We start from the raw sequence: 23,658 nt of genomic DNA, 5'->3' as shown, positions 1-23,658 counted from the left end.
CCCTCCTTATATGTTGTTTTGATGTATGGGAGCCCCGATAGGATTCTTCTTGTACTGGGATTGAATCCTGTTCACACACACACACGGTCTGTCTTTCTAATCTTTATCTCTCTCTTTCTAATCACTGACTGTCCCTATTTCCTCTCTATATTCTGTATCTTTGGACGCTGTTTGTGACATCAGTGCTATTTTATCTGTGTTCCTGGCTGTGTCCTATTGGCCTTTGTGCTTGATTGACACAGTAAACAGCAAATCACATGATAGACCTGGGTTATAATGTGATCTGCTGCTTCCCCTACATAATCTCACCACCCCCTGTCTGCCCTTCTTCTTCCATCCACCAAAAAAACATGCTTTCAGGTTTTCCGCGCCATTTATCTTCTCGTGTGAACCAAACCGGTAAAATCCTAATGTTCGGTTTGAATCTGGGTTTGCCAGATTCGGTTCGCTCATCTCTAACCGGGATCTGTAGCTCCATATTTGGTACAGGGTTAACAGATTCTCTTTAAAGTCCTGGAAAAATTCTTTGTCTATATAATCAGGCACATGCATGTTATATAAGAAGTAAACATAAATAAAATTTTAGAACTTCAAAGAATATTTATTTATTTTTACTAGGGATCAGAAATACTTACTGTGACTGCTTTTGATGGGGACAGAGGAAATCCCAACATTATAGAGTATTCACTCTTGGATGGTAAGAAAAAAATTAGAGATGGTATAAAAAAAATATGAAAATAATAATAATATATATATATATATATATATATATATATATATATATATATATTGCTGGTTTATTTCTCTGGGCCAAAGGAATAAAGCTAAAGATGCAATGCTGTGCATCCCCACACAGTTTGTTTCCTTTGCACAGTACATAGTTTCCATTGTACCCTAGCTTAGGGTGCCATGGAAACGATGCAGAGAGCAGGGACTCCTGACATTTTGACAGGAGTACCTGCTCCTCTAAAGTAAACAGTGATGTGGTATGCACTGCTGCTTACAGTATGGCCCATGGAGTTAAGCAGCGATGCTATGTATCCCCACCTAATTTTTCACACACCCTAGGCCAGGCACATTGCACTTGGCCCAGGTAGTTTAAGTCCAAATCCAAACTGGGGTTGAATCCAAAACAAATTTGACGGCCTGATTCAAGCAAAATCTATTGAATTAAATCTCATCTTTAGTGCGCACAGGTTGTGTTGTAAATTTAGTTTGTAATGTACTTCATGGATGCTGTCGTTGACCCTGTTTTCAGGTGGTGTCAATTGTAGTAGAATGACAACAGGAAATGCAGCAATATTGGTTGTCATCTTGGTTAGCATGTTCTAACAATAAGGCACAATTTTATGAGAAGTTATAAAATATGATAACAAATATTACAGCACTTGCTAAAGTAACTGCACATCACTACAAAGTAATATCTTTGTATCTAAAAAAATGAATGTATATATATATATATATATATATATATATATATATATATATTCCCAGAAGAGCAGCAAAACTAAAGTTTATATTGTTGTAGATGGTGCACGCTGGTTAGGGACCTTGGTGAGGGGTCCACACTTGTATATGAATGGCAGACACCAGAAGCAAACAAGCTTGAGAATGGCAACATGAGGTCGCAGAAACGTTGCTTCTGTAACATTGGAACGATGCAATAAACCTTCACCTTTTTTTCACTAAGTTTGTGTGCTGCTGGTGTCTGGCACTCGTATTCGTATGTATGTAATATATATAATGACCAAACTTTTTGCCATTATTTACAGGAGCTGATGGAGCTTTTGATATAAACAATATTACTGGTGCAGTCACTGTCATTAAAAATCCCAATGAACTGAAGAAAGAAGTATATGAGCTGAAGATCCAGGTTTAGTTTTTTTTTCTAGACTACCTTGTATTTCACATTATAGTCTAAAAATGTTCAATATATTGTGTGTTCTGAGACTTACAAAGGACTGTCAGATAAATGGGTAACGTAAAATTGTTAGAATTTTTCACTTTGATATCTACTTTCTTTTTTCTACAGGAATTGTCCAAGTAAACTGAAAGGGGTATTCCAGGAAAAAAAAAAATGTTTTTATATCAACTGGCTCCAGATTTGTAAATTACTTCTATTAAAAAATCGTAATCCTTCCAATAATTATCAGCTGCTGAAGTTGAGTTGTTCTTTTCTGTCTGGCAACAGTGCTCTCTGCTGACATCTCTGCTTGTCTCGGGAACTGCACAGAGTAGAAGAGGTTTGCTATGGGGATGTGCTTCTACTCTGGACAGTTCCCAAGACAGGTGTTATCAGAGAGCACTTAGACAGGAAAAAACAACTCAAATTCAGCAGCTCATAAGTACTGAAAGGATTTTTTAAAATAGAAGTAATGTTCAAATCTGTTTAACTTTCTTGAGCTAGTTGACATATAAAAAAAAAGTTTTAGGCTAGGCTTAGGCTAGGTTCACACTGCTGAATCTCCGGCCAGAAAATTTCTGCCCAGAGATTCCGAGTGCGGCCAGCATCGACTGAATCAGTTGGCGCTAGGACCGTGCGGACACTGCCGTCTCCAATAGACTGCAATGTGTTCCGCAAGTATTTCCGCTTGAAGAATGAGCAACGCCATTCTTCAGGCGGAATATTTCATGGGGATTTTCCGTTCATATTCCGCTTCACAAATTCCGAAGTGTGAATTTGTCAACGGAAACCCATTCACTACAGTATACATTTTTGAAAGCGGAATTTCTGCATACAATTTCAAAGCGGAATTGCAGGCGGAAATTCCGTAGTGTGAACCTAGCGTTAAATGTAGTTTTCTGGCATGAAAAATGACTTTTGCCCTATTTTGCATTAACTTTGCAGCGTAAACTGTAAAAAAAAAAAGTAGTATAGATCAGTTTGACATTTTATTCTTAGGAAAAAAAAACATTTTTGTTAACTGGTTGTGTCTGATAACACAACTCATCCGTATTTGTTGTGAAAACAGCACCGCTGTGGGTGCAATCCATGAATGGGAGTGGTACTCTGTATGCAAAAACAAAAACCCTTTCTTTTTTCTTTTTAACCTAGAGCTAGCCATTTACTTTCAATAGTTTTTTATTGAATTTTAGTAGAAAAACATAAACAGGTATAAAGGACAGACGCAGCTGTCAACTTATCGTGTGAAGACAAACACAGCTAACAGTTGTTTACTGCATATAAGTAGACTTGATTATTGATCTTACATATAAGATAGGCAGTTGTTTAACCAAACCAAAAGGAAAACAGAAAAAAAAAAAAATTAAGGAAATATAACATCTCCGACATAACATACATAGTAATATACGTGCGTACCAATAAGGTTATATATTCTCTTTTTTATCCTTATGTATCTGATGCATAATGAAACGCAGTAGAAATATGCAAATGCCAAGAAAATGATTATATGATAAATATATTATATAATTATTATATATATATATTATATAATTAACTCTAATGATGGAGTGTCAATGCGCCTCTTGTAACAATGTCTTTGTATAAGTATCATTTCAGTGGAAAAATCACTGTTAATCTAAGTATCAGAGCAAGCCATTTAATGCGCTATGGTTGGAAATTTTTACCCCCTTAACCTAACAATAGTGTGTAACAGGTGTGTACAATAGTAATGCAGCCATACTTTGCCTGCATTCTAGAAGTTTGTATGATTCTAAAAATTGCTGTTAAAAGCAATTTTTATGATCATTCAAACTGCAAAATGCAGCCAAAGCTATGGCTGCATTACTGTTGTACACACCTGTTAGGGTATGTTCACACGGGCGGATTTATTTGCTGGTTTCCCACTGCGTATTTGAAAGGGGGCTGGCTCTTGTCGAATGTCTGCAGCAGATTTTCCGCTGCGTAATTTCTGCTGCGAAAAATTCGCCGCAGACCCTAGGTGTTTCCTCCAACTTTTTTGCCTTTATGTCCCTGAGCATCCTCTGTTGCTGCTTTTCTGATGTGTGATTGTTTGTTTACATATGGAACTTCCTGATAATGTCACATCCAGGTCACAAGCGTCAGCAGTACTTACATTACAGTTCTCCTCCTGCTTCACACCCTCCTCTCCAGATGTAGCTAAGCTACACCTACTCTACCCCTATGAAGGGAAATACAGGACTTGTATGTTACTACATGTCTGTGTCTGTAGGGAAACATGGTGGATCAGTGATAAGTACATTAATACAAGTATTTCTCAGTGATTAGTACTATGTGCTTTTTGTATTGCAAGTGATTAGTACTGTTCACTTGCAGCGCTCCAATTCTTGTTACACACACATACACACACACACACATACACACACATACACACACATATAAATATAGTATCCAATACAATAGAGAAATATAGGATTCTGTACAAATGCATGTCAATAGTATGGTGGCTCAGTGGTTGTATATAGATTTTTTGATTGGCATTTTGGACTATTTTGTCTGCGATCACTGCTGTACCTGTCAATCACTGATTTTATCAAATAATATTTTTTTCCCTGAATGCTGCATCTTTTAGCTGTTATAGGATTACAGCCACCACCATGTGCATGCTAACAGTTGTAGTCCTGGAATACATACACATTATAGATAGTAGATAACCTGTATTTTTGGAGCACTGGCCTCAGCCGAAGTTGAAAATAGTCATAGCAGTAAATAGTAAGAATGTTGACCTGTAGTACTCACAAGCAAAGATCTGAAGTAGCCTCCCTTCTCTCCATATTGACAAATATAGTGACCAATATATCCACCCTTCTTATAACCCCTTAACAACCACAGACGTAAATTTATGCCCTGTTACATAGGTACTTAACGCACCAGGATGTACATTTACGTCCTTTACATAACCGTGAGCATCAAAAATGTAAAAAATTCCCTCCCCAATAAAAATTGAAATTGTCCCTTTTCCCATTTTTTCCCCAAAAAGCGTAAAAAAAATTAATCAATAAACATATTTGGTATCATCATGTGCGTAAATATCCAAACTATCAAAATATAGTGTTAATGACCCGGTGCAGTGAGCAGCGTAAACGTAAAAAAAAAAAGTCAAAAATTTATGCTTTTTTTTGTCACATCATATACCCAAAAATTTTTTAGAAAAAAAAATGTATTAAAAGTTTTATATAAGCAAGTATGGTATCAATAAAAAGTACAGATTACGGCACATGTTCTTTAGAACCAGTTTTGGAAATTTTACAAGGGGTAAAAGGAGAAAAAGACCCCCAAAATTTATAACCCAATTTCTCTTGAGTAAGGAAATATCTTGTGTGGATGTCAAGTGGTCTGTGGGTGCACTACAAGGCTCAGAAGGGAAGGAGTGACAATGGGATTTTGGAAAGTGAGTTTTTCTGAAATGGTTTTTGGGGGGCATGTCACATTTAGGAAGCCCCTATGGTGCCAGAACAGCAAAAAAAACAACAACAACAAAGCATACTATTTTGGAAATTACACCCCTCAAGGAACGTAACAAGGGGTCCAGTGAGTCTTAACACACCACAGGTGCTTGACGACTTTTCATTAAAGTCGCATGTGTAAATAAATGTATTTATTTTTTCAGTAAAATGCTGGTTTTCCCCCAAATTTTACATTTTTACAAGGGGTTATAGGAGAAAATACCCCCCAAAACTTGTAACCCCATCTCTTCTGAGTATGGAAATACCCCATGTGTGGACATCAAGTGCACTGCAGGCGCACTACAATGCTCAGAAGAGAAGGAGTCACATTTGGCTTTCGGAAAGCAAATTTTGCTGAAATGTTTTTTGGGGGGCATGTCACATTTAGGAAGCCCCTATGGTGCCAGAACCGCTACTATTTTGGAAACCACACCCCTCAAGGAAAGTAACAAGGGGTACAGTGAGCCTTAACACCCCACAGGTGCTTGACAAATTTCCGCTAAAGTTGGACGTGAAAATGAAAAATTGAATTTTTTTCACTAAAATGCTGGTGTTACCCCAAATTTTTCATTTTCACAAGGGGTAATTGGAGAAAAAGCCTCCCAAAATTTGTAACCCCATTTCTTCCGAGTATGGAAATAACCCATATGTGGATGTAAAGTGCTCTGCGGGTGAACTACAATGCTCAGAAGAGAAGGAGCGCCATTGAGCTTTTCGTGAGAGAATTTGGTTGGAATAGAAGTAGGAGGCCATGTGCGTTTACAAAGCACCCTTTGGTGCCAGAACCGTGGACCCCCCCCCCCACATGTGACTCCATTTTGGAAACTACACCCCTCACAGAATTTAATAAGGGGTACAGTGAACATTTGCACACCACTGGCATTTTACAGATCTTTGGAACAGTGGGCTGTACAAATGAAAAAGAAAATTTTTCAATTTCACGGACCACTGTTCCAAAAATCTGTCAGACACCTGTGGGGTGTAATTGCTCACTGTACCCCTTATTACGTTATGTGAGGGGTGTCGTTTCCAAAATGGGTTCACATGTGGGGGGGGGGGTCCACTGTTCTGGCACTATGGGGGCTTTGTAAACACACATGGCCTTCAATTTCGGACACATACTCTCTCCTAAAGCCCAATGGCGATCCTCTTCTGAGCATTGTAGTGCGCCCGCAGAGCCCTTCCATTCACATATGGGGTATGTTCTTACTCAGAAGAAATGGGGTTACAAATTTTGGGGTGCTTTTTTTTCCTATTCTCACTTGTGAAAATGAAAAATGTAGGGTAACACCAGTATTTTAGTGAAACATTTTTTTTTTCATTTTCACATCCAACTTTAACGAAAATTTGCCAAACACCTTTGGGATGTTAAGGCTCACTATACCCCTTGTTAAATTCCGTGAGGGGTGTAGTTTCCAAAATGGGGTCACATCTTGGTATTTATTGTTTTGCGTTTATGTCAGAACTGCTGTGAAATTAGCCACCCCTGTACAAATCACCAATTTAGAACTCATTTGTACATGGCACGCTCTCACTTCTGAGCCATGTTGTGCGCCCGCAGAGCCCTTTACGTTCACATATTGGGTAGTTCTGTACTCAGGAGAATTGTGTTACAAATTTTGGGGGTCTTTTTTTCCATTTACCGCTTGTGAAAATTCAAAGTATGGGGCAACATCAGCATTTTAGGGTAAACATATTATTTTTTACACTAACATGCTGGTGTAGACCCCAACTTTACCTTTTCATAAGGGGTAAAAGGAGAAAAAGCCCCCCAAAATTTGTAACGCAATTTCTCCCAAGTATGGAGATACCCCATATGTGGCTCTAAACCGTTTCCTTGAAATACCACAGGGCTCCAAAGTGAGAGAGCGCCATGCGCATTTGAGGCCTAAATTGGGGACTTGAATCCACCATAAAAATACCCTTAGGCAGTGTTTGCCCAAACGGGGTGTCTCCAGCTGTGGCAAAACTTCCAGCATGCCTGGGCAGTCAGCGGCTGTCCGGCAATACTGGAAGCTGTTGATTTTCAACAGCTGGAGGCTCCGTTTTGAAAACCGTGCCGTACAAGACGTTTTATACGTGGGGGGGGGGGGGGCGACTGTGTAAGGGTATGTGTAAATGAAGTGTTTTACTTTTTATTTTGTGTAGGTGTATATAGGTGTAGGTGTGGGTATAGTGTTTTTAGGGTACATTCACACAGGCGGGTTTACAGCGAGTTTCTCGCTGGGAGTTTGAGCTCTGGCGGAAAATTTGCCACATCTCAAACTTGCAGCAGAAAACTCGCTGTAGACCCGCCCATGTGAATGTACCCTGTACATCCTCCAGCTGTTGCAAAACTACAACTCCCAGCATGCACTGACAGACCATACATGCTGGGAGTTGTAGTTATGCAACAGCGGGAGGCACACTGGTTGCGAAACACTGAGTTAGGTAACAAACTCGGTTTCACAACCAATGTGTCTCCAGCTGTTGCAAAACTGCAACAATCAGCATGCATTGACAATCAAAGGGCATGTAGAGTTGTAGTTTTGCAACAGCTGGAGGAACACTGCTACAACTCCCAGCATGCCCTTTGCTAGTCTGTGCATGTTGGGAGTTGTAGTTATGCAACACCTGGATGCACACTTTTTCATAGAAAAAATGTGCCTCCAGCTGTTGCATAACTACAACCCAGAGCATAGACTACCAAAGGGCATGCTGGGAGTTGTAGTTGGAACTCCAGCTCTTGCAAAACTACAATTTCCAGCATGCCCTTTGGCTTTGCATGCTGCGAGTTGTTGCTAAGCAACAGCAGGAGGTGAACAGGCCTCACCTCCTGCTGTATCCTGCTGCTGGGACCACTGCTGCCACCAATCCTGCTGCTCCTGTCACCGCCACCGCACACGAGAGGACCCCCGCCCGACCAGGGCAAGGTAGGAGACCCCTGCCGTCACCGATCGCCGCCATGGTCGCCATCCTGATCACCGCCCAGCAGAGTCGTGATTGGTCGGTCGTTCCGACTGATCAATCACGTGATCGTGAGGTGGCACCCGTCACCAGAGACCTGATTGACCCAGAATCTCTGCAAATCGCCGGTCTGAATTGGTCTCAGGACACTCCCAGGGATTTGCACGGGGTGCCTGCTGATAGATATCAGCAGTCACCCCGGTCCGGTCCCCAACCAGCGAGTGGCGGGGACCAGAATTCCCACAGGCGTACCCATACGCCCTCAGTCCTTAAAGACTTTAAAACGGGGGCATATGGATATGCCCAGCGTCCTTTAGGGGTTAAGGGGTTAAATAAGTCATAAGCCTTCCACTCATGGAGTCTGTCAATCCCTTGATTTGTTGACAACTTTTTGTGTAGCAGCAACCACAACCTCCAAGACACTGTTCAGGGGGGTGTGCTCTTTTCCTTCACCATAAATCTCCCATTTGAAAAGAGCCTACAAATTCTCAATAGGGGTTGGATCAGGTTAGAAAGGGGGTCATGTAATTATTTTTATCATCCTTAATGCCTTTATTGGCTAGATATGCAGTGGGGTACTTCGATGCATGCAATGCAGCATTCTCCTGCATAAAATTAATGATCTTCTTGAAAGATTCAGACTTTTTCCTGTACAACTGCTTGAACAAAGTGGCTTTTGAAAACTGGCAGTAGGTTTGATTGGTTGGCAGAAGAGGTAATTTTGACTCTATCTTCGAAAAGGAGCAGCTAGCTCATCTTTGAAATTACTAGTTCATACCAGTACCCCACCTCCAGCTTGCTGGTTTCCAAGTTAAAGTGGAGCTCTATCCCCCTGTACAGATATAGCCACAGGCCCCTCAATCTGGACCATCAAGAGTCATTCTCATTTCAACAGTCCATAAACCTGTCTTGACATATCAACTTAAGTCCTGAACATAGAGAATTCAGCTCACCCCCTTGCCCACTCTGCATCCCGGACTGGAATGCTCCAATCCCGATTTAGTACACAGTAACAGAAGAGTTGTCCAGCGTGAATATGGTGCATGAATTTCTTTATTTACAGGATACAGACATGTACAAAAAGTGATGTGTTTCGGCCACTAAGTCATAGCTATAGGTTTGACTAAGGCCACATACAGTGGCTGAAACGCTTAACTTTTTGTACATGTCTGTATCCTGTGAATAAAGAAATTCATGCATCGTATCTGTGCTGGACAACTCTTCTGTTACTGTATATCAACTTATGTGTCTTGTTCATTGGAGGTTGGGTTTCAGCCCACATTACCTTTGCCATGTCTCTAAGCACTGAACACCAGAATGGTTTAAATAAAGAAGCAAGAGCTTACAATCTGTGATGAAATAAGGGTCGAACAATAAATAAAACACCATTGTGTTAAATGCCCAAACACATCTACTTTTACAAATATTTGTGTCTCAAGATTGCATCTGTTCTATATATTTTTCAACTTTGTTGTTTTTCTTAGGTGTCTGAACTTACCCCTGATGGGGATGTAGTGGGTCAAGCCTTTACAGTTGTGACCATACGAGTTGTTGACCTCAACAATCACCCACCAACATTCTATGGGGAAAATGGACCACAGAATCGATTTGAACTTACCATGTATGAACATCCCCCAGAGGGAGAGATACTGCGGGGACTTAAAATCACTGTCAATGATTCAGATCAGGTTTGTATATTTATTTTATACATTAGCTTTATGTTCTTAATACATATGTAATTTTATATCATTTTCTCAAACTACTTTTTTTTTCTTTTTTCCATTGTAGGGTGCGAATGCCAAATTTAACCTGCGTTTGGTTGGACCTGGTGGAATTTTTCGTGTGGTGCCACAAACTGTATTAAATGAAGCACAAGTGACAATAATTGTTGAAAACTCTGCAGGAATAGATTATGAAAAGTTTCACCTCTTAACTTTTAAGGTATTCTTTTGCAATTATCTTTATAAACTTTGTAATCTTACAAACAGTTGTGCAACATACATGGAACTGTTAAATCTTTACATGTACCTACACTGCTGTTTTTTTCAACTTATTAAAAACAAATTGTCTAAAGGAGAAAAAAAAGTAAAAAAAAAAACTAAACAAAAACAAAACTATAATATGGATAGTAAATATCATGTTATTTAACCCATAAAGGACCAAGCCCATTTTGGCCTTAAAGGGTCACTCCGGTGGAAAACATTATTTTTTTTAGGTCTTTTTAAGTCAACTGGCTCCAGAAAGTTAAACAGATTTTTAAATTAATTCTATTAAAAAATGTTAATCCTTTAGTACTCACGATAATTCTGACATTGTTTTTTTTTGTCACAAGTTGTCCTTCATGTACATAGTAAAAGTAAGCCGATATAATTTGTATTTTTTTTTACAATGCAAAAAATCATGACATTTAAAAAAAATATATGATTTTTTGCTATTTTACCACTAATAGGTTGCATATATTTATACTTATTGACAAATAATTTATGAAACTTATACTTTCAGATGTCCACTTTATTTTGACAGCATTTTTTTGTTTTTAATTAACATCTTCAATTAATTAGAAGCCTAACAATTTAACTTGAAATTTTATAAAATTTGAAAAGTACATCTTTTTTTTTTATTTGCTATGCCAGGTTTGCAGAAATTTGAAGGTGGTAGAACATAGGAACACCCCCCAAATGGCCCCATTTTAAAAACTAGACCCCTCAAGGTGTTCACTAGGGGGTAGAGTGAGTATTTTAACAGCATAGTTTTTTGGCAGGAATTATTACAAAGTCAGTGTTAAAAATTCGAAATCAGTATTTTTTCACAAATGCATCATTTGTGGGGCATATATTGTTTGTACATCACTTCTGATGTTGCAAGAAATGCACCCTATATTTTATTAAGCTGCTCGGCCCGTGTTTGGAAATATCCCCACTTAGGCCATATATGGTTCCTTGGCCGCGTGGTAGGACCCAGAAGCGCCATTTGGCTTTCAGGGCATCATTTTAGGCCGAATGGATTATAGGCCGCACTTCATGCCTTCAAAGGGTTTTAGCTGCCAGAACCATACAGAACCCCCAGAAGTGACCCCATTTTGGAAACTACACCCCCTAAAGTATTCATCTAGACCAAAAGTGAGTACTTTGAGTCTTTTTTTTTGCGTGGCTGGAATGAATACAAAGTCAGGGGAAAAAATTTATTTTCTCTTTTTTTCACAAATTTGTGGGACATATTTTTTGTACATTGCATCTGAAAAGTAGAAGATGCGCCCCATATTTTATTATGCTGTTTGTCCCGTGTTCGGTAATACCCCCGCTTAGACCATATTTGGTTGCATGGCCACATGGTGGGACCCAAAAGGAGAGGAGCACCATTTGGCTTTCAGGATATCATTATACATATTATAGGACGCACTTCATCTTGCAAAGCATTCTAGCTGTCAGAACAATACTGCACCCCCAGATGTGATCGAAACTACACCCCCTAAAGTATTCACCTAGGGCAAAAGTGAGTACGTTGAGCCCTTATTGTGTGGCTAGAATTATTTTAAAGTCAGTGGAAAAAATAGCAATTAGCTTTTTTTCCCACAAATTCTTTATTTGCGGGATATCAGTTTGGTAAGTCGCTTTTGAAATGGAGGAAATGCGCCACATATTTTATCACCCTGTTTGTCCCGGGCTGGGCAGTACCCCTACTTAGGCCATATCTGGTTGCCTGACTGCCTGGTAGGACCAAGAAGGAGAGAAGCCCCCTTTGGCTTTCAGGGCATCATTATATGAATAGTCCCCATTCATACTGCATTTCTGCTGCAGTATAGGTGTCCGTTGTCAAGTCAAAAAAGGGATGCCAATGTATACTGTAGCAGTCTCATTCAGAAATAAATGGAGCTGCTACAGTATACGTCAGCATCATTCTTTATTGACGTGATGCTGACGGATTCCTCTAACACTGCGGAAACGCAGTATGAACGGAATGCAGTGTAGGGTCACATTGAGCGCATCCGCAGCATATTTCACACCGCAGATGCCCCCCAGCTGTCACAAGGGCGAGATCACTGCTGTGGCTGGGTAGCTCAGTGTGTCCGCTCATGACTGCCAGCGAGAAATCCGCCACTATGAGTGGACACACAAAGCTACCCAGCTGCAGCAGGGAGCTCATTATTGTGACTGCTGGTGTGCATCTGCAGCACGTAATATGCTGCGGATGTGCGCTGTGTGATCCTACACATTATACATTTTTATTTTTTATTATATGTATTTAATAAATGTATTTTAATTTTATTTTTATTACACTTTTTTTACACTTTTTTTACACTTTTTTTCTTTATTGTTTTCACACTTTTATTTATTTTATTTTATTTTTTTCACTCATTTTTAATGCTTTGGAATACTTAGTAGTATTCCAAAGCATTGCAGATATATGCTGCCTGCTAGTTTTGCACTGGCAGGCAGCATATCAGGACGTGCCTCTGGCAGGTCTTGACAGGCAATAACCAGGGCAGACCTGGGGGTCCTTGCAAAGACGGGGTGCTACAAGAGAGAGACAGAGAGAGCCCGACCGCAGCTGTAATGGTTAAACTGCCGGGACCGAAGTCCTGGCAGTGCAGCAGGTCCCTGCCCGCCGGGGATCACACAAAGCACCCAGCGATCGCGCTGCGGGTTGCTGCAGGGGTGACAGAGGGAGCTCCCTCTCTCTTTCATAACACTTACAGCCAGAGGTCACTTCCGACCGCGGCTGTTAGGGTTAAACCTCCAGGACCCGGCAGTGCGGCAGGGTCCCGGCTGTGTGTTACAGCCGAGTCCCTGCCGCGATCTCGTGGGTGCACTGGGCAGCACCCACGAGAACCATGGACGAGTATACACGTCCTGGTGCAGGAACGTTCATCCTGCCTGGACGTGTATACACATCCATGGTCATTAAGGGGTTAAGGAACAGGCGTTTTTGTTGCTTTTGGGGGCTTCCATTTCTAGGCAGTTCACTTTTTGGTAAAAATGACTTATTATCTTTATTCTGTAGGTCCATACAGTTACAAGGATACCCAATTCATGTAGGTTTTATTTTATTTTACTACTTTAAAAAATGATACCTACATGCACCAAAATTATTTTGTTTAAATTATTTTGTTTAACCCGGTGTGATGCGCGCAGGGCGCATCACACCTGGTCGGTCCTGGCTGCTATTAATAGCCAGGATCCTGGGCTAATAGCGCGTAGCACCGATCGTTGTGCCGCGTGCTATTAACCCTTCAACTTTGATCGCCATGCTGAAAATGAAAGTAAACGCTTCCCGGCAGCTCAGTCAGGCTGATCCGGACCATCGCGATAAAATCGTGATGTCCCAATCAGCTAGGATGCGAGTGGAGGTCCCCTTACCTTACCGATCTAGGTTTGATTGCTCCAAGCCTGAGCTACAGGTATGCGCAAAAAAATTCCAAAGTCCAAAATTGCGTATTTTTGGTCACTTTTTATATCATAAAAAAATGAATAAAAAGTGATGCAAAAACGGTACCGATGAAAACTTCAGAAAACGGCGCAAAAAATTAGCTCTCATACCGGCCCGTACACAGAAAAAATAAAAAAGTTATAGGGGTCAGAAGATGACAATTTTAAACGTATACATTTTCCTGAATGTTGTTATGATTTTTTTCCGAAGTACAACAATATCCTACCTATATAAGTAGGGTATCATTTTAACCGTATGGACCTACAGAATAAAGATAAGTTATTTTTACCAAAAAAGGCACTGCATAGAAATGGAAGCCCCCAAAATGAAATTTTTTCTTCAATTTTGTCGCACAATGAATTTTTTCTTTGTTTCGCCATGGATTTTTTGTTAAAATGACTAATGTCACTGCAAAGTAGCATTGGTGGTGCAAAAAATAAGCCATCATATGGAATTGTATGTGCAAAATTGAAAGCATTATGATTTTTAGAAGGTGATGAGGTAAAAATGAAAATGCAAAAATCGAAAACGGAAAGTCCTTAAGGGGTTAAAATTGTCATCTCCTGACCCATACAACTTTTTACATTTTCTGCATATGGGGCTATGTTAGGGCAAATTTTTGGCGCAATTAACTCGTTTTTATTGGTACCATTTTTATTTGATGAAGGATGTGTCATCGTCAGCATGTAGATAAAATGTTTGTCTTTATTGAATCTTTACACAGAAATCACATACAGGAAGAATGGCTGACGCGCTTCGCACCAGCCAGTGCTTAATCTCCGATTACGATTAAGCACCAGCTGTTGCGAAACGTGTCAGACATCCTTCCTGTATGGGATTTCTGTGTAAGGGTATGTTCATACTGCGGAATTCCGCTCACGGAAGCGGAATTCCGCGAAAAGAAATCCGAGTTCCTTAACACTGTGGAATTTTAGTGGCGGCCAATTTTTCTGCACCAAGAAAGAACATGTCCATTCTTTTCGATTAATTCCACCAGTACTGCATAGCCGTCAATGGTGACGGCACAGTGCCCTGCGGTCGTGAGATTCCGCAGTGTGAACATACCCTAAAGATTCAATAAAGACAAGCATTTTTTATTTATTTATTTTTTGCTCACGGGAGGTCGGGGGGAAGGGGGGTGCGTCTAAAGGGGTGAATTGTAAATTTAGTATTTTGATGGAATTTGCATCTGATGGAATTCATAAGACTTGTATGTTGTAGCATTTCTAAAAATAAAAATTATAATAAAAAAAATAAATAAATAAAAAAATAAATAAAGACAAGCATTTAACTACATGCTTGAGTGCAGGCGGGTCCGTAGCACAGGTGTGCCAGACGATATACAGCACGGGTGAGCGGACTCAATACGCATACTCTGGATTTTTATTTGATGGGATTTTTTTATTGTTTGTGAAGTGACCAAAAAAAATCATAGTTTTTTTGGTATTTTTTGGCAAATTTGGTATTTTTCTACATGTTCGCCATAAAGTGTGTGGTTTAACTAAACTTCTAGTTTAATAATTTGGGCATTTACGCATGCAGCGGTACCACATATGATTATTTTTATTAAATTATTTTATTTTTAAAAATTGGAAAAGTGGGGGGGGATTCAAACTTTTATTAGGAAGGGGTTAATTCCCTTTTATTCACTTTTTTTTTTACACTTTTTTTTTTTTATCCCCATAGGGGGCTATGCAATCTTTCGAGTGCATACACTGTTCAATGCTTAGCTTTGGCTCTGCGTTTATCAGTGTTATCGATGCTCTGCTGCACCAGCTTGCTGAGGCTTCCTGGAGCAGCAGAGGACTGATCAGATGGCAAGGAGGCAGGTAAGGGCCCTCCCGCCGTCCATTCTGCTGATCAGGACATCGTGGTGAAACTTCACCTCGATGGTCCCGATTAGCTGCCGGGATCATTAACCCCACATTTTAGATGCCACGATCAACTTTGATCGTGGCATTTAAAGGGTTAATGCCAGGCATCGGCCTGATCAGAAATGTCCAGCATTAATCATGGGTCCTGGCTTCTCATAGCAACCAGTAGCCATTGGGTAATAATCATGGGTCCTGGCTGCTCATAGCAATCGGGACCCGCCGGGTATAAACTGAACTCAGCTCGTGAGTACGCTCCGACCACCGGTAATGAGACCCGGGCATACAGGTTAACCCTCAGTCCTTAAGTACCAAATACCAAGGGCATACCCGTACGCCCTTGGTCCTTAAGGTGTTAACCTTTTAAGGACACAGCCTATTTTTGACTTAAAGGGGTTCTCCGGTGGAAAGCATTGCAGCCCCTATCCAAAGCATAGGGAATATTTGATCAAAGGATAGGGATATTTGATCAATGTGGTCCCGCCGATGATGCCCCGCGATCTCCGTGCTGGCTGCAGCGGTGTCTGGAACACGGAAGTTTGGAGCTTCCATGTTTATGATGTTAGGCCACACCCCCTCCATTCATGTCTGGGGTATGGGGCATGACGGCTGGTATCACTTTCTGAGTTTGATCTCCTGCCAGGCTGGGAGGAGACCAAACTAACTGTTTGACTTGCACAGAGAACAGAACAGAGCCACCAAGTGGCCGTTTTTTCAGTCACATTAAACACATATAAAGGTTTAGTATTTTAATAGCAAGTAAATAGCAAAGTGTCTTATAATCACACAAGGAACAATATATAAAAAATTCTGATTTGTTAGAATCTGAACTTTTTGTGATTTGTTTCAGATTTTTTTTTTAAGAGTCAAGAGTTGTGTTATGGTGGGACCTCTACATTTTGTCTATTTTGTGTATTTGTCTATTTTGTGTATTTCTACACAGCCTATGTTATTTACTACCTGTACATTTGTACACAGCCTATGCTATTTACTACCTGTACATTTGTACACAGCCTATGTCATTTCCTACCTGCACATTTGTACACAGCCTATGTCATTTCCTACCTGCACATTTGTACACAGCCTATGTCATTTCCTACCTGCACATTTGTACACAGCCTATGTCATTTCCTACCTGCACATTTGTACACAGTCTATGTCATTTCCTACCTGCACATTTGTACACAGCCTATGTGTGCTGTCCCGGTACCGCATCCTATACGGTACCTATGTATGTGTGGGTCCCCATAGCCAGAGTCCCTAGGACGTAGGGATCCCTGTCACTTAATTAACCCCTTGTTGCCTCTATTTCTACTAATAGACCAGTGGTCTATATAAGGTTAATGTAAATATAATGATATATCTGTAAATAAATGGTTAATTACCTGTGCCAAGCCTATGTTATTTTCCTCCCACGCTTGAGCCTATGTGGGCTGCCTTCCATGTATGCTCTAGCATCTCTCCACTCTTGTCTGCTTTGTACAGCTTTGTCCCTGCTTCTATACACTGACAAGAGGAAGAGCCACGTACATCATCATTCAGTGATTGAATTACTACATACACTGTATATGGAAACTATACTTTTAGTGAATGGGATACTTTGTATGGTATTCAGTACAAGCCATAAAGTGCACTCCTTTTATGATTTATTTTATTAAATTAATGTTTTAAGTGAAGTATTTCAGAGCACAGTATTGTAGTAAAACCACTTAAATCTTGCTGATACCGTTTTTGGTCAAAGGTATCACAGATCACAGTATTCTGTACATTTCTTTTTGTATGGTTTATTTTATTGCATTATTGGTTAAAGTGAATGTCTGAGCACAGTAGTGTAAAATCACTTACATCCTTCTGTTCATACTGCTTTTGGTCAAAGATATCAAAGTATATTTCAGGTATGGATAGTTAATTTGATTTGTTGTATACCAATCTCGAGAGGGGATTTCTTATTCAGAAATACACAATTAAAAAAATAAAATAAATAAAACTAAACAAAATGTCACTGCATTTGTCATGATGTTTTTTCTTCATAGTTTATTTATTGTTTTAACTGTACATATTTGAAATTTTACTCATTTGTCTTCTAGCTTCTTGCCATTGAGGTCAACACACCGGAAAAATTTAGTTCAACAGCTGATATAACTATCCACCTTCTTGATATCAATGATAACGTCCCAAAGTTTTCCTCAGAGTATTATGTTGCTAGAATACCAGAGAACTCCCCCGGGGGCTCTAATGTTGTAGCTGCCACAGTAAGTCCTCTCATTATCTCTGTTAAGTGTATGTCTACTGTTCTGTTAAATAAATAGATATATACTGTTTTCTGCCTACAGCTTTGTTGACCTCAATACTTGTGCTGCATTTGTTGAAGACTCATTTCACTTTCCTATGTTACCCATTCTCTTTAAGCTGTGACAAGAGCAGAGGTGCACAACTAAAAACTGATCATTAAAAACCCACTCCCCCATACTAGCTTAGGTCTTTAGAGGCTAGGTAGAGTGTTCTTGAATTACAGAGGGGGCTCTATAACTGTTTGATACCTTTCAGTAAGGAAGAATTTCACTAGAATTAATCTCCCTATGGTAAAAGTAAAAAAAAAAAAAAATATTCCCTGTAATATTAAGTAGGAAGGTAGGAGTTAAAAAAAAAAAAAGTAAAAAAAGGTAAAAATAATAAATTCCCCCCCTGACCCCCTAAGAGGTTGTCAAGGGTCTGCCACATATTTTTCAGCTTGACCTGGACCCTATTAGGGGTTCAGGGCACTGCATTTGGTCCCCCATTTTTTTCCCCATTTAACGGTGTGTGAGTTATAATCACACACGGTTATATATAAAAGTTACACCAAGCACACACACTACATACTTCACTGCCCACCCCGACACACCCCCTCCCCCCCTGCCACCTAATGTGGGGAACTGTACTGCACCTAATGTGGGGGAACTGTACTGCACCTAATGTGGGGGAACTGTATTGCACCTATTGTGGGGGAACTATACTGCACCTAATGTGGGGGAACTATACTGCACCTAATATGGGGGAACTATACTGCACATGGGCATAGATGCCCACGACAAGGAAATAATTCTACCGCTGTACAAATCACTAGTCAGACCACACATAGAATACTGCGTACAGTACTGGGCACCAGTGTACAAGAAAGATATAGTGGAGGCTGGAGAGGTATCAAAGATGGGCAACCAGGGTAATACAGGGAATGGGAGGATTACAGTACCCAGAAAGATTATCAGAATTAGGGTTATTTAGTTTAGAAAAAATACTTTAGGGGAGACCTAATAACTATGTATAAATATATAAGGGGACAGTACAGAGATCTCTTCCATGATCTATTCATACCCAGGACTGTATCTATAACAAGGGGGCATCCTCTACATCTTCAGAAAAGAACGTTTCTACACCAACACAGATGGGGGTTCTTTACTGTAAGAGCAGTAAGACTGTGGAATTCTCTGCCTGAAGAGGTGGTCATGGTGAACTCTGTAAAGGAGTTAAAAAAGGGGCTGCATGGATTTATGGAGAATAATGACATCGCTGGTTATGTATACTAGATTTATAGGGACAGAATGTTGATCCAGGGATTTATTCTGACTGCCATATTTGGAGTCAGGAAGGAATTTTTATCTCTAGTATGAGGCTTTTTTGCCTTCCTCCGGATCAACTCAAATCAGTAGGGACTCATTAGGGTTATAGGTTGAACTTGATGGACTCTGGTCTTTTTTTCAACCTTATGAACTATGTTACTAATGTGGGGGAACTGTACTGCACCTTATGCGGGGGAACTATACTGCACCTAATGTGGGGGAACTGTACTGCACCTAATGTGGGGGAACTGTACTGCACCTAATGTGGGGGAACTGTACTCCACCTAATGTGGGGAAACTGTACTGCACCTAATGTGGGGGAACTGTACTGCACCTAATGTGGGGGAACTGTACTGGTGAAGTATAGTTCCCCCACATTAGGTGCAGTACAGTTCCCCCACATTAGGTGCAGTACAATTCCCCCACATTCGGTGCAGTATAGTTCCCCAACATTAGGTTGGCAGTATAGTTCCCCCACACTAGGTGCAGTACAGTTCCCCCACACTAGGTGCAGTATAGTTCCCCCACATTAGGTGCAGTATTGTTCCCCCACATTATGTGCAATATTGTCCCCCCACATTAGGTGCAGTGCAGTTCCCCCACATTAGGTGCAGTATAGTTCTCCACATTAGATGCAGTATAGTTCCCACACATTAGGTGCAGTACAGTTCCCCCACATTAGGTGCAGTATAGTTCTCCACATTAGGTGTAGTATAGTTCCCCCGCATTAGGTGCAGTACATTTTGCCACATTAGGGGCAGTATAGCTCCCCACATTAGGTGCAGTATAGTTCTCCACATTAGGTGCAGTATAGTTCTCCACATTAGGTGCACTACAGTTCCCCAACATTAGGTTGGCAATATAGTTCCCCCACATAAGGTTGGCAGTATAGTTCTTCCACATTACGTGCAATATAGTTCCCCCACATTAGGTGCAGTATAGCTCCCCACATTAGGTGCAGTATAGTTCCTCCACATTAGGTGCAGTACAGTTCCCCTACATTAGGGTGGCAGTATAGTTCCCCCACATTAGGTGCAGCATAGTTCCCCCACATTACTCGCGGTATAGTTCCCCCACATTAGGTGTGTACTGCCCCACTTCAGTGTTCCGACCACTGCTCCTCCGGTCTGGGGTCACGATCTACTGCTTTGGCGTATAGACCATAGCAGTAGGTCCCAGTACCGGAGGAGCGGTGGTCGGAAGATGACGTGCTGCCAGCTGGTGCTGGTGACTTACCATGCTGGCCGGCAAGCATCCTCGTCGTCGATGCTCCGCTCCTCCATTGCTATGGGCACATGCACCTGATGTCAGTGATGTCCCTGCGTGCTCTACCTCCCGGCGGCCCCAGCGGTTTTAAAGTTAACGCGGGGGCCGCCGCAGAAAGATCTTTCGGGACACAGGGATGTCCAGAATGTGACGGTGGCCCCCTGCGGGCTGCTCAGTGGCGGCCGCGAATCCCCCCTGGGCTTGATAAGGGTGTGCCCAGGCACACCCGGCACACCCCGTGCGCACGCCTATGATGATAGTGACCCAGTGGCTGACACTTGTACGAGCGCCCATGCTGCTCGTAATAGGAGTCCGTCCCCCCAGACAAGCATACCAGAGCCCCCTTCCGGTGAACCGGTCTGGAGAACCCCAGAGTGTTATCAGCCATGGATTCCTGAGTTTGTTGGTGACTCAGGAATCCAGATTGACACGGCCAGATACACTGAAATTGACTATTTTAGCAATTTTTTCAGTGACAGCTTTGTCAACCTAATTGTGGAGTAGACGAATCTGTACACCCAGCAGTTCATCGCCCACTACTCTGATTCTTTTTTGGCTAGGCCCAATGGATGGTATGCCATTGATGCAGCCAAAATGAGGACATTTTGGGACCTCGTGCTGCATATGGGCCTGGTCAAAAAACCAAGTGTCAGGTAGTACTGGAGTGGGGACAACCTCTACCAGACCCCACTCTATGGTATGGCCATGGCACGAGGAGGGTTCGAGGCAATTTGGAAATGCCTACATTACGCTGATGATGCAGCATTTCGTTCCCCCCCCCCCCCAAGGTGATCCTGCCTATGACCGACTTTACAAAGTGAGGCCGATCATCGATCACTTTGGGGCCAAATTTTGGGAGGCCTTTGTACCCCTCAGCGAGCTCTTGGTAGATGAGTCTCTTATCAGTTTTAAGGGGAGACTCATCTTCCGCCAGTATATTCCCTTGAAGTGGGCAAGGTATGGCGTGAAACTCTACAAACTTTGTGAGAGTACCTCCAGGTACACTTGCAAGTTTAGAGTATGTGAGGGGCGAGATTCCCGTATTGAACCCCCAGAATATCCCCCCACACCCACTGGGTGTTAGCAGGAAAATCATTTGGGACCTTGCGCACCCATTGCTGGATAAGGGTTTCCACCTTTACGTGGACAACTTTTATACCAGCATCCCACTGTTCACATCCCTTGCCACCAGATCCACGTCCGCTTGTTGGACCGTGCAGAAGAACCAGAGAGGCCTCCCTCTAAATTTTATCCAGAAACCTATGCCCAAGGGTGAGTCCAGTGCCCTTACCCATGAAAACCTGTTGTTGGTCAGGTATAAGGATAAGAGGGATGTCCTTATGCTGACCACAATTCATGGTAACGGCAGCTCAACTGTCCCTGTGCGAGATACCACACCAACGGTCCTCAAGCCCGATTGTATTCTGGACTACAATCGGTATATGGGGAGATGATCTCTCTGATCAAGTCCTCAAGCCATACATGGCTATGCGGAAAATACGGATATGGTACAAAAAAGTTGCGGTCTACATGGTACAGGTTTCCATGTACAACTCTTTTGTACTGTACCAGTACGCTAGCAACACAGGAACATTCCTTCAGTTCCAAGAAGAAGTCCTAAAGGCCTTGATCTTTGGCGACCGGGAAAGAGCAGGCCGGAGTTCCCAAGGAACTGGAAATATAGGTGCCAGGATCGTCCAAGGCCAGCACTTTCCAGGTGAGGTCCCCCACACTGAAAAGAAGGGACGATCCCCAAAAAAATGCAGTTAGTCACAAGAGGGGGATACCGAAGGACACCACCACTAAATTTTCTCTTTTACATTTTAATTTTCCATAATTTGACCCTAATGTACCAAGTCCAGAGAACATTCTAAGTTTTAACCCCATAAACCACTAAATTGCCCAAAAAACTGTTAGAAAAAAAAAAAAAAACCTGATAAGACCTCTGGGTTTTTTTTTTCCTCTGGGTTATGAGTCACTATCATCGGGGACTTTTTAATGTTACTTCAAATGCGCAGCGCTCTCTCTCCACCTGAGGGGGGTGCGCATTTGAGGCAATAGTTTAAGGAAGGCCACACACATCACATTCCCAGAATGATGATTCAGAGCATAAGGTTTGGGGTGGGCATATTTTTTAGTTTTGGCTATGCTCTGGGTCATCATTCTGGGAACATAACCTGTTTTTTAATTTTACGTCCCACTGTACCCCATTTTAGTCATTTACCCCATGTAATGCTCCTTGAGGAGGCGTCCCGCTGTTCTGGCTCCATAGGCAACTATATAGAAGCTGGAGGCCCCTTACTGCGCTCCTGCTCTTCCGAGACTGGTGTGCAAGCTGTTTACCAAAGAAATGTATTTACAAATTTACGGTGACATTTTCTCCTTTTACCACTTGTGAAAATGAAAAATTTGGAGTAACCCCAGCATTTTAGTATAAAAAAATCAAATATTTTATTTTCACATCCCACTTTAATGAATATTTATCTAACACCTGTGAGGTGTTAAGGCTCACTGTGCCCCTTGTTCCATTCCTTGATAGGTGTAGTTTCCAAAATAGTATGCCATGTGTTTTTTTTTTTTTTTGGCAGTTCTGGCACCATTTAGGGGCTTCCTAAATGTGACATGCCCCCCCCCCTTTTCTGCAAAATATGCAAATGTTACTCCTTTTCTTCTGAGCATTGTAGTTCGCCCGCAGTGCCCTTGACGTCCACACATGGGGTATTTCCATACTCAAAAGAGATGGGGTTACACATTTTGGGGGGCATTTTCTCCTATTACCCCTTGTAAACATTTTAAATTTGGGGGAAAACCAGCATTTTAGTAAAAAAAAATAATAATTTACACATCCAACTTTAACGAAAAGTCGTCAAAGACCTGTGGGGTGTTAAGGCTCACCCCTTGTTACGTTCCTTGAGGGGTGCAGTTTCCAAAATAGTATGCCATGTGTTGTTTTTTTTGCTGTTATGACACCATAGGGGCTTCCAAATGTAACAGGCCCCCCAAAAACCATTTCAGAAAAACTCACTCTCCAAAATCCAATTGTCACTCCTTCCCTTCTGAGCCCTCTACTGCGCCCGCAGAACACTTTACATACACATATGAGGCATTTCCTTACTCAAGAGAAATTGGGCTACAAATTTTAGGAAGAGTCTTCTCCTTTT

The 23,658-nt window shown here is 41.4% G+C and overlaps 1 protein-coding gene across 1 annotated transcript in view; it reads left to right on the top strand.

Annotated features, from left to right (window-relative positions):
• CDHR1 (cadherin related family member 1) overlaps positions 1–23,658 on the top strand; it is a 197,256-nt gene that overhangs the window by 82,055 nt on the left and 91,543 nt on the right. Inside the window, exons 11-15 of the mRNA XM_056530930.1 lie at positions 619–697; positions 1,773–1,873; positions 9,819–10,022; positions 10,123–10,275; positions 17,720–17,884. Of these exons, the coding sequence (XP_056386905.1) occupies positions 619–697; positions 1,773–1,873; positions 9,819–10,022; positions 10,123–10,275; positions 17,720–17,884 (702 nt within the window). The remainder of the gene's footprint in view (positions 1–618; positions 698–1,772; positions 1,874–9,818; positions 10,023–10,122; positions 10,276–17,719; positions 17,885–23,658) is intronic.

Source organism: Hyla sarda, chromosome 7 (assembly GCF_029499605.1).
Source record: "Hyla sarda isolate aHylSar1 chromosome 7, aHylSar1.hap1, whole genome shotgun sequence".
In the NCBI taxonomy this organism is placed as follows: Eukaryota; Metazoa; Chordata; class Amphibia; order Anura; family Hylidae; genus Hyla; species Hyla sarda.
Note: the sequence above shows the minus strand (reverse complement) of the source record. Positions and strands in the feature narration are given on the sequence as shown.